We start from the raw sequence: 12830 nt of genomic DNA on the forward strand, positions 1-12830 counted from the left end.
ATTTACTCAAAACTCTCAAGTTCTTCAAATTTATTTGGTTCTCTCACTTAAGGTATGTGGGTATTGATTCATGGATTCTTTCATCCATGAACCCAATCAATTTCTCAAATTTTCTATCAAATTAAAGTATGCTATTTTATGGGTATTATGATCTCTAGTCCAATTGCATTAATTATGATTCAAATTATGATTATGGGTTTATTTTGATATAAATTAATGATTATTGTATTGAATTGAAGAGTTCTTTCATGAATTCTCCTATATTGATCTCTAGGGTTATTTATGTAAATTATGGGTATTTTAAATTATACTTCCTAGTGATATCATCTTTACGAATTATGTATGGGCTAATAGAAAGTATATGATCATGCATGTTTTTAAGTAATTTCATGATTTTCAAGTCAATTGATTATGCAATTGAGTTTTACTCTAAATTCAAGGTATGGATTTCATGCAAGTTATGAAGTAAGGTGACTTAGGGACCTATGTGGTGACCTAGGACCTAACTATATGAATTATGCAAATATGATTATAATGATAAAAGGACAATTCTCACATTACAATTATGTAATGAAAATGAGCTACTCTATGATTTCAAACCTATGATCATGACTATGATATACCTCATTATGATTAATATGCTATGTATATATTCCGTAAGATTTGACTTAGCACCGAGTGGACTTGAGGGGGGGGCCATACCAAAGCCCTAGTAGCAACCTCATATCTCTTAAACTACATGTCACCGTAGGTTGCCTTCATGGCCTAGATGTTGAATCCACAAATAGCGTATGTATGACTCACCTAGCAGGGTAGAGTCTACCTTGCCAAGTAGACTCTCCTTTTTCTTCGTTGTATGGAGAGACAACGGTATTCTATGTTATAACTCGCATGGTCTTATTTTTGGTTATGGTTCCTATCTCACATATGTATGATCTCATATGTATTTTCCTGATCTCAATTATGCTTTTCAAATGTTTTGTTCATTATGATTTTCTCATGACTTTACTTATCTCATCTTATCATGTGTTTTACTTGATCATTGCATCCCACGATTTACGTTGCATTTCATGCCCTCATACTTAGTACATTTCAATATACTAATGCATACTCTTTGCCTACATTGTCTCATAATGTAGGGGTTGAGATTGAAGAACATATTCATCCACGTGGCTAGTTAAGCTTTCCTATTCGGCGGTGTTTGTGGTGAGTCCTTATTTATCGGGGACTAGTCATCAAGTTTGTTATTGTTTTCAAAGACTTTTATTATGTTTCATATTGAGGGTGAGCTAGAGACATGTCTTATCCCCCTCCCATGCTCGTGAGTAGAGGCATCTAGTTGGACAAATATTTCTAGTTTATGTTGTCATGTGACATCCTTCATTTACTATTCATGATTTAGACTCTCTTATGATATTTTCTCTTTTACTTTACCTTATGTATGCTTATGATATGTACAAGAGGCTTGGTTGGATCCCCTTCAGGGTTTCAATCATCCTTTTACAACTAGGCCCTAGGTCGGGTCATGACAATATGTTGATTATTTATGATTGGGAGTAATGGAGAATATTATGGGGTGGATAAACTGATGAGTATCCACCCGAACACTAGAATCAAGCATATTGGTTAAATTGTGTGCTTTGAGTCACTATTGTATATGATGCCATTTGTGGCTTGGGATGACTATTATGATGTCTTTGTTGTGTTATCCCCATGAGTGGAGCGTTTGATTCATTAAATGGAAATTGTTATCCTTTCATGGTGCTTATGATCTTGTGTACTTGCTATGTTGCTGAAATTCTATTATGTGATCTCTATCCTTATTATGCCGATGGGTAATAATTTCAGCAAGTGTTATGAATGAAAAAGAAAGACAGAGAGGATATCGAAGGGCATGCCATACTCCGTGGTAGATACTATATGATTTTAAGGGATGTGCTACATGTCGTGGTAGATACTATATGATTTCAAGGGACGTTCCACACACCATGGTAGTTGCATGGACAGACATATCTCCCATAGATCTTATATTTCTTATGCAACGGGTGTGTAAGACCCCAAAAGTCGTAAAGTTGAAATGAAGGAAAAATTTTAGGAAATAGAATTGATCTCAAGTGTACGACTCAACCTACGAATCGTAGGTATTCCTACGGGTGGTAGAAATGACTCGTAGAGATCATACTAAGTGAAAGAGAGGAGTTGAGGAAGAGTAAGGTTCTATGATTCAAGAAGAAGACTCGTAGACACCAGGACGAGTCATAATATTGACATGTAAAGAAACTTCAGAGACATTGTCAATTTCACCCCTAACACACCTCATCTTTACATTAATCTCGCCCCATAATCACCATCACACATCCCACCATCCAACCCCCACCTCTCATAGTGTTTTTTTTTAAGAATATATATACTGTCTATTAATTTTTACTTATTCATTATTTCAAAAATAGATTTTCTCTTTTAATTGTTACTTTATCATATAAAAAAACAATTATTTTTTCCATGTTTTACCCTATTCATCAATTATTTATTTTTCAAATCATTTTCTAGGACCTAATATTAAACATCAATGAATACAATGGTATAATAAAATAGTCATGTCAATTATTATTTTCTTAATGGGTGTGCAAATTCAAATGTAACAAGTAAAAATAAACTAAGGGAGTAAAATGATTTTAGGCTAATATTTAGGCATATATAATGAACACAAAAAAAGTAGAAGTAAAAAGACCCACTTACTTTAATAGAGAACAATTTTTTCAAAAAAATAAATTTCATAGAAACATATTCCCTCCTACTGCACACCCTTAAAGTTAACTTCCCCTGGAACTATATGAAGATGATTTTGATGCAAGTTTCTTCTGCTTGAGGCCATTATCCTTGCTTCTGAATATATCATTCTCAGAATCGTCATCGCTCTTATCACCATGCTGCTTGCTATGTGTTTTACTAACCTCCCCACATAATACCATCCTCTTTTCTTGTCGAGGATGTGCAATGTCCAGCTTCTTAGGCCGCCAAATGAAGAGAGACCTGAAATACATTTAGTACCAAAAAAGAGGGTTAGGATTTCTTCGACCTTTTTGAAAAATTAAGTAAAACAGACATCAAGTGCAGGTACAAATTTTTAAAAAAAGTTACTATTTTGTATTTGCAGCATGTTGACCACATGGCAGAGTGGTAAGGCAGAGAACTGTTCCCAGTTCCAATCCGGATGTATTAAATGCTTACTAGTATGAGAAACCAAGAGAGGGGTATATATCACAAGATCTCTCTCATATGATCTCTCTTGGCCGAGTTAACGATGAGGGGGCATGCCAAACTTATAATACCTCATATTCCCTTACAAATTAGCTGGTCAAGTGTAATTCAGATCCCAGTAAACTACAAAAACCACATTTGGATTGTTCGAGGAACACTGGCTCCTTTTTTTTCGAAAACTGACAAAGGGATGTACACTGAATGCACCTTAGAGCATGCAACACTGGAAGGATCACTGCGATTGATGGGGAAAATAATATTTAGAAACATTAAACTATGATGTTGGATGCAAAGTAATTAATAACAAGACGTGAAAATTAAAAAAGAATTTTGGTAACAAATGAAACCTTGAATGTTCTGCACTAATGTATACATGTTCAAACAATAGAACAGTTTGATTGGAGAAAGGGTCGATCTATTGTTGTTTAACAGAGAACAGCCATCATTTGATCTTATATAAGCAAAGTGGCATCCATATGCCACAAATCCAACCTAAAAACTAAGTTAGATAAATGCCTAGAATCTACATATCGCATAGAAGAGAAGACCGATAAATAAAGATCACTGATCCGTACCTTGAACTACCAGACGCCAGAATATCTTCACGTGGATGTAGCTTGTTCACTGGACTAATAGTTGTTATGTTTGGGTCCATGACCTCTGCAACTAACTGCCCAGTACTGATGTTGATAAAGTCAATGGGATGCAAAGCAGCTCCATCATAATTTTCACTAATGTAACGCCCAATGACAACAAGAGACTCTGATGAGTCCTGTCCAAAGTAACATCCATTGTTATAAACCTATTCCACTTTTTCTATTCCGAAATCAATTACGATTTAAATGAAGAATTCAGCAATTAACAAATTAGCTCTTCTGTGTGCATGCTTGCCTTTGCATCCCATTCTGCTCGGAATGCTGTAAGATATCGGTTAAAATCGTGACTATGAACAATTTCTCGGCTTGGATAATCAAGGTTGCCAAAGATTGAGTCCCACACACGAATCCGATTATCCAGTGAAGTAGTAAGTATTTTGCTTCCACTTAGTGGAGAAAAATATGCAGAGCTAACAACACGTTTATGTTCAAGATTATAAAGAGAAGACCCAGCTTCCAAGCGGCGCATATCCCATATTCGAGCCTGTTGGCACCAAAATATTTCACTTGTGTCAAATTACCACCACTAATTTGATGCATATAAAGAAGAAACAGAAGTATTTTCCTGCAACGAGCTCTTACACTATTTATATGAATCAAAGAGGAAAGCAAGTAGCAGATCATATAGACTAATCAAGTAAATGGTACTTACAAAGTGATCATTCCCACAGCTCAAAAGCAGATCTGGTTGAAGAGAATTGCAGTTTAGACCAACAACTTTAGTTCCTTTCTTGTGAATCAAAGTAGGTTTGTTCATTATGTTATTGCTCCGTATATCAGCCCTGTACATGTCCACTAAATGAAACCACATATATAGAACCATAATTGGATCAATGTAGCCCCTTTAGTTTCTAGACTTACAATTTCAGTAAATAATGGGCTTAATAACATAATTAAGGTGTCCTAGAGATATAAGGATCCACAAGGTAAACAAAGTGTTTGGGAATACACTAATGTGCACATGTAGACGTTGAAGTGATTTGATATTTGAAAATGGAAAAAAGAATTAAAAGAATGGAGGACATAATGAGCCAAGCCCACCCCTGTTTGGTGAGGAGAATAGAATAAAGAGGCAAGGAATTTGGGGACTCCTTTTGCACAAACTGCAGCAGAAACACAGAAGGGAGAACCAAGAATTTCTAAACGTTGTTACGGGACATCTTCATTGTAACTTCACGCAGATGAAGAAATTCAAGGTAACAACTTCCTATATCTTATTTGTGTGAGCATCATAATTTATTAAAAAAGAAGAGAGTTCTGAACTAAAAAGCAGCCCGGTACACTAAATCTCCCGCTATGCGTAGGGTCTGGGGAACGGCCCGACTACAAGGGTCTATTGTATGCCGTCTTACCTTGCATTTCTGCCAGAGGCTGTTTCTAAGGCTTGAACCCGTGACCTCTTGGTCAAATGGCAGCAACTTTACCAGTTACTCCAAGGCTCCCCTTCAGTTTTGAACTAAATCAACCAATAGTTTCCACCGAAACTATAATTGAAAGTGAAACGTGACTATCTGATAAAGCACCACTAGCTCCTTTATAGAATTCACTTCAATTCCAACCCAAATACATCCCCCTAAATCTATTATAGTGAATAGTGGCTGGTGAAATCGACACAAAGGATTTTAAGATAATTTATTTACATATTGTGTCTCTTACATTGGAAGTAAACATTGGGACTATATAACAACGTTGAGTTAGCTTCACTCGTAGAAACAATGCGTCAATAATCAAGCAAGTTAGGTGGTTTTCGCTTTGCAAGTAGTAAAGTGGTGAATCGTGGAACACTCAGGGAAGTTAAAAAGACATGGATGAGCCAAAGCTTTGAGGTGAGTTAAGACTTGTGATGTGCCGGCATTTCAACGGCACATCTAATGCATTTAACAAGGATTAAATGCTAGTTCTTAAGAATCTATAGGGTATTTTAATAGTTTTCTATTGAATCAAGGTAGGAAATCAGAGGAAATGGATAAGAAGGCAAAACAAAGCAAAGAGTTGCAAAAATGGAGACCTGACGGTAGGTATGACGGACCGTCACACTCACGACGGGCCGTCAACCCCATCGTCAAGCTAAACTAGAAGAGGGGAAAAATTTGATAAATATGACGGCAGCTCTGACGAACCGTCGCATCACTGATGGGCTGTCAATTTCGCCGTCGGACTTAACCAAAAGTGAAGCCAAGAGGAAGAGTACTGACGAAATATCTAATGGACCGTCACACCTCTGATGCCCCGTCATCTCCGTCATCAGAACAAGCGTTCCCACTTATCAGCACTGGTTAGCACTGACGGTGCAAGTGACGGACCGTCGAGTATGTGACGGGCTGTCATATCCACCGTCAGGCGGACGTCGGAGAGTCCTGTTATGACATTTGAATTTGTATTTTCTGAGACTATAAATACGAACTTTTAGATTTTATTTCATGATCTTGCTTTTGGAGAACACATGGAATGCAGTATTGCTTGGAGTGTGGTTTATTGAACGAAAACAATGAATTACGAGATCAAAGTGTTGATTATTTCATCTTTTGTAAGTTTCTTTCCTTTAGATGAATGCAATAATATCTCTTGTTTTCATAATCATGAGTAACTAAATCCCACAACCTAGGGTTGTGGAATCCTTGACAATTTGACCTAAATCTAGGGTTTTGTATGGAATGACCTAAGTAGTGCATTGTGCATCTTGTTAATTCTTTCATATTAACTGATTTATAATGGTTGCAAACATTAGATCCTGCCCTAGGTTTGATTTTTTGAGTAAAAGGCTAAAACCTGGAGAAAAGAGTTAACAACAATAATTCGAATTGTAAATTCGTCTAATAGTTAATGTTGTAGCAAGATTAACTACTTTGAGTGATTATCAGCGATTGACTAGAAACATTTTTAGTTCGAAAGAATAAAAATGTCACATGCTTAAGATGGTTGAAAAACATTTAAGTGTGATAAATGTGTGATAAGCTGATGCAATCTGCAGTGTGTCAAGTCATTTTGACACATTACTATTTATACAATATCGATATATTACATAACTATTTATAAAAAATTGACACATTACATATACACTACATAATTTGTATATTATATATATACATGTTTTTACGTCATTTATACAATATTGATATATGAAAAAAATTCCATGAAAAAAGTTTTGAAGAAAAAAAAAAGTGGATATTTTTTATTTAAAAAAACGCCCCCCAAAAAAACAGCAAAATATTTTATTGTTTTTTAACAAAAATCAACACTGCAAAGGAAAAATGAAAAAGAAAGCAAAAAAGGCCTAATGGCATTGGGCCGAATTGAGCCCTGAACACAAGAAAAGAAAAGAAAGAAAAAAAGGTCTTGGGCCGAATTGAGCCCTGTAGTGTTCAGCCCATGACCTCTTTTTGGCTATTTTTTGTGTAAATAAAAACATGACTATATTTTTTGTAAACTGGTAACTTTTTGGTACATATTTGATATTAGCCCATAAAATGTTTTTTGGGCTTATGTCATTTTCGGCTGAAAACAAGTGAAAAACCAAGTTCAATGTGTGTTTCCTATTCCTTGAACTCCAAAGAAATAGGAATGTTATATTCTAATCCGGGTAACTTTGGGGGAAAAGAATACGTGCGTGCATGAGTTGTTTTTATGGAAAGTTTTCCATAAAATATTTTTATGCTAATAAGTTCTATTAATTGATTTCTCATTGATAAAGGAACTCGAATTAAAGTAGGAGCCAACTTTGGTAAGGTTTGGAAAAGATCTTGAGGGGAAAATTTGAATTTCATGGAAAGATCTTTTAAGGGATATATTCTGCAAGAAATTGCAGGACATTAAATGGATTTCTAGCTCGAAAAGAACTAGAATTGGAGGAAACAAATAAGAAAAACTATGTGGTCTATACGGTAAGTTCTTTATTAAGTAGGTCTTTTATAATTGGACTCTATACGCTACTAACATATTGCCTATATACAATCCAATTTTGTTCCACGGCAGGTAGGTACTTCCATTATTTCTTCAAAGCAAATTGAGAGAAAAGTGAAGGAAAACGAGTTCAAAAATCTAAAACAGATATTGGAAGTTGGAATGTGCGAACTAGATTAGAGAACCTTCTCCCTGATGCAGTGTCAAATTCATTGTGTCCAGTCTAATTCAATGTATAAGGCTTAAGCTGTAACATTATTTGCTCCTTCCATTATTTGCTTATTCTAGAAGCTTTATTGTGAGGGGATTTTCATAGAGAGTAAGAGCCCATTTGGATGGGCTTTAAGTTGGTCAAAACCAACTTAAAGCCCCTTTTTAGCTTTTGGACGTGTTTGCCTAATGCTAACTTTAAGCCATAAAGTTCTTAAAGTCAGTCAAAAATAAAAAATTAGGATTCCTAACTTTTTTTTTCTAAGTGCTTAAAGTCATTTTCTTTGACCATGGAAATTACTTTTATATCCCTTATATTTTAACTAAATTCCCAAACTACCCTTTTTATTCTTTTAACCCTAAAATTCCCTCATTTTCCCCATTTCTTCCGCTGAAGTCCACCAAGAACAGAGACGTCACAGCTATGGCAATTCCGACAATGAGACGAGCTTGATGCTCCCACGAGCTTGATGCTCCCACAACTGCCACGAGCTTGAACCTTTTAAAATCTCCTTAACTTGTTGGGATTAAATAGCAAAGTAATTTGTAGATAATCACAAAAGGAATTTGCAGCATCCTCTCACCCCGACGAGATTACATTTACTCAGTCAGTACAAAGGTAACGAGCTTCCTCTGAACTTTTATCAACAAAATAAATAAGAACACGAGTATGAAGAAATATAAACCCATATTCTAGCAACGTTTTAATTTAAAACAAATCATGGGCAAGCTCATTTGGACATTCATGTGCCAATTTTCTCTAATTTGTGATATCATATAATCTGCATTAAATATTTGAACCTTTTAAAATTTAAACTCCATATATCGTTATAGGAGTTTGAACATTTCGTCTTCAACTTTTATTTTTCATTAATCGAAAACCATATTATTTAAATTTTGAATTATTAATCCCTAAGGGTGAGTGTCGAAGGGAAGGGAAGTAGTTAATAGATCAGCAAGAAATTAACTTATTTATAAAAATGTTTAGTTAATAATCGAATGATACCACATTTTCCCCTTAAGTAACATGTATTTATAAAAAATTAACATAAATAAATATTTTATAGTGGAAGTGATTTTACATTATAAATTACTTTTGATTTAAATCAACTTTAGAGTTTAAAAATCTTTTAAATCAACTTATTATGGTGTTAACAGCTTTAAGGGTATTTCAGTCATTTTGACAGAAAATAAGTGCTTAACAGCACTTATTTACCAAACACATCAACAACTTATTTTCAGCATAAGCACTTTTATCCAAACACTAAAAAGGGCAGCCCGGTGTACTTAAGCTCCCGCTATGCGCAGGGTCTGGGGAAGGGCCCGACCACAAGGGTCTATTGTACGCAGCCTTACTTTTATCCAAACACTCAACTGCTTATTTATAAAAATAACTTTCAACACTTCAAAGTTCTAAAAGCACTTCATACATAAAAGTTACTTTTTTTAAGCCCATCCAAACGGGCTCTAAGCTTGATAGTTAGCTTGAAAAATTAGGCTAGAGTTAGCTTGAAGATAGTTTGCTACAAACAGAGTAACTAAATCAAGTAGCTAGGATTTAGTCACTTAGGTTATTGATAGAATAGGAATAGGACAAGATAAGGGTATAGAATCCTACTTGAACAAGGATTGTAATGTAGTATCCTAATTGGAAAATGAGTCTAATGTGGTGTCTATAAATAGAGTCTCAATGTAATAATGTAGAGACACAATTCAATAACTTCTATAGCCATTTGTCTGACCAATGAGTATGTTAGCAAAAGTTGGGGCAATACAATATGCATGAAAAATAATCATGCTGAGAAGGACTGATTTGAAAAGCATCCGAGACAAAGAAAGTAGTCGCCGTGCTTCTTTCCGGTGGCTTCTTAGATCTGATTTGTGTTAGCACCAATGACAACTTTCTCATATCCAATTTACGTAGTACCGTGCATCTTTCCAAACTACTTTCTCATATCTGACCCGTTTAGCACCGTGAGTCTTTTTGATGATCCCTCAAATCTGATTTGCGTAATTCTGTGCATCTTTTAGAACTCCACCAGATCTAACCACGCGCCGGCGCGTGATCCTGTTCCATCCAATTTTTCAACGGTTTTCTTCTTCAAGATCTACTTGTCTCTTGATTTCAAGACAACCCACATATTTTATTCCAATTCCTGACAATTTTTCGGTATGGTCCTTTTCAACTGAGGTTGCCCAAAGCAGCCCTTAGTCCTTACTATTTTTCTTGCATATATCTTCACCAAGTTCTTCATTGGTCCTCATATTAATCACATCTGTAACAAGCTCGGTACATATGTCCTTTTCAACTGAGGTTACACAGACGTCCAAAGTTGTCCTTAGTCCTTACCAGTTTTCTTGCATATATCTTCACCAAGTCCTTCACTGATCCTCATACTAATCACATCAGTAACAAGCTCGGTACATAGGACATGTGTGTACCATCTTGAGGGGAGTGTTAGGAGCAAGAACAGTATATAGAATCCTAATTACTTTTAGTTTCTTTGCTTAATTTATTGTTAATTATTTTCTTTGGCGGTAAGGCAGAGGTTGTCTTCTTGTTAATTTAATTAATTTCTTTGCTTAGTTTCTATGGAATGCACTGCAAATACATGTATTAATTTATTTTTAGTTATTTGTTATTTACTTTAATTTTAATTGCTTAATCCTATTCAATACAAATTACTTTTAATCGCTAGTTAATTGTTATTTACTTAATTAGCTATTGGTATTTATTTTATTTTAATGTGTTATTTAGATAGTTGTTTATACTTTACTAGGTATAATAAATATTAGCTCTCTAAATGTTTTTGGAATTAAGAAATAAGAAATTAGCTCACTAATGTATTGTAATCTCTACATAGCTAAGCCATTCATAACTAACCCTACATAGCTAAACCCTACGGGGTCGTTTGGTTGCTGGTTATAGTTGTGCAGGTATTAGTAATACATGTATTAGTTATGCAGGTATTAGTAATGCAAGGTTTAGTTATACATGTATTAGTAATGAAGGGTTTAGTTATGTAGGGTTAAGTTATGCATTGTTTAATAATTTCTTTGTGTGTCGATTTGTTATGTTAAAAATTAATAAACATATACTTCTTAAAAATAAATTATTTGTTGCCATTATATCCTTGAATCAAAAATTTGGATCACAAAGTTTCACAAGGTCCATATGTTTGATCATGGGATCGGTCATCTCCATAACCAACAGCTAAACAAGAAATGCTGCTTCTGGGTATTAGCCAATACCCCACAACTATACCTCCAAACTTTCGCCACACCCATATCTACAGCTACTTAATTTTGATCTTCTAATATTGGCAAGTATCAACCCACCACAGGGAATGACAAATTAATCAGTACCACATACAAAAAGTTGTTACAAGCAGTGCCCACCACTGTGCTGTCGATACAAATGATATTAGCTATCTAAGAGCCATTAAAAACGATTGAATTCACTCCTGCTGCAAATGCTTTTTTCCCTAGTTCAAATCCGGGTGTAGACTGGTCAATAAAAAACTCAAAATCAATTATTTTCGTCTGTTGAATGTTGATGTAACCTGCGAATAATTCCCCCAGCAGAAGCAGAGGAGCGGGCTTTACAAATTTGATTGAGAGTGAAGGATAAAGTTGTCAATTTGTATTTTTATTCAGGCATAACTTATTCCACCTTCTACCCCGCATAAAATAATACATAGATTGACTCATAACTTATACAAGTATTAGTTGTATGATTTTCTAATTCTTTAACCATAGTATTATGTGTGTTGAATTTTATACCTTACACAAAAATGCTACCAAACATGGTAATACCTGAATAACTCAACTCTTATCCAGTAACAAAACGGCCCCTATATAACTAATCTCTGGATAACTAAACCCTACATAACTAATATCTGCATAACTCTAACTCTACATAACAAATACTTGCATAACTCTAACCAGCTACCAAATGACCCCCTTAATGTATGTCTCATACATTCGTGACAAACAATTTTAACCTGGTTGACTGGGCAAATGGAAATTATCAGGGATTGTTTACTCATCTTTTGTAAAAACAACTTTCATTAGGGATCTCTGTTTGTTAGCTCTATAGTTCAGGAAGAAGAGCCAAATCCTTATTTTTGTGAGCTTAACTGATCTATCCTTGTAAAGCTTGCATCTTCTTGATGCCTTTAAATCGATCTAGAGCCCGTTTGGTTTGGCTTTAAGTTGGTCAAAATCAACTTAAAACCCCTTTTTAGCTTTTGGACGTGTTTGTCTAATGCTGACTTTAAGCCATAAAGTTCTTAAAGTCAGTCAGAAATGAAAAGTTAGGATTTCTAACATTTTTTTCCAAAGTGCTTAAAGTCATTTTCTTTGACCATGGAAATTACTTTTATATCCTTTATATTTTAACTAAATTCTTAAACTACCTTTTTTTATTCTTTTAACCCTAAAATTCACATCATAAGCACTTTTATCCAAACACTCAACTGCTTATTTATAAAAATAACTTTCAGCACTTCAAAGTTCTAAAAGCACTTTATACATAAAAGTTACTTTTTTTAAGCCTATCCAAACGGGCTCCTACTTGCTTCATTAAAAAAAAAGGGGGATCTCTGACTATGATTTTAGCTATCTACGGTAATACAAGTGGACTTTTGTGCACTCTGAATTCTGATTATCTTATGATGCAAATCCTGTCTCTTTTACTATATTAGAGGAGAAATGGCTGGGAACTGGACTGTTTATATAGCGCACCTACACGACTCTAGTGGGGTGAATTTGGTCGTACCGAACTTTCTACCTTAAAATTCT

At 34.8% G+C, this 12830-nt stretch overlaps 1 protein-coding gene across 1 annotated transcript in view; it reads right to left on the bottom strand.

The window, feature by feature from the left end:
* Positions 1-2597: 2597 nt before the first annotated feature.
* The window catches only part of LOC129882528 (protein DAMAGED DNA-BINDING 2), a 30520-nt gene continuing 20287 nt past the window's right edge, over positions 2598-12830 (bottom strand). The window contains exons 8-11 of the mRNA XM_055956862.1: positions 4570-4699; positions 4153-4401; positions 3837-4033; positions 2598-3033 (exon numbers count right to left, since the gene is read on the bottom strand). Of these exons, the coding sequence (XP_055812837.1) occupies positions 2814-3033; positions 3837-4033; positions 4153-4401; positions 4570-4699 (796 nt within the window). The 3' untranslated portion in view covers positions 2598-2813. The remainder of the gene's footprint in view (positions 3034-3836; positions 4034-4152; positions 4402-4569; positions 4700-12830) is intronic.

Source organism: Solanum dulcamara, chromosome 3, assembly GCF_947179165.1.
Source record: "Solanum dulcamara chromosome 3, daSolDulc1.2, whole genome shotgun sequence".
Classification (NCBI taxonomy): domain Eukaryota; kingdom Viridiplantae; phylum Streptophyta; class Magnoliopsida; order Solanales; family Solanaceae; genus Solanum; species Solanum dulcamara.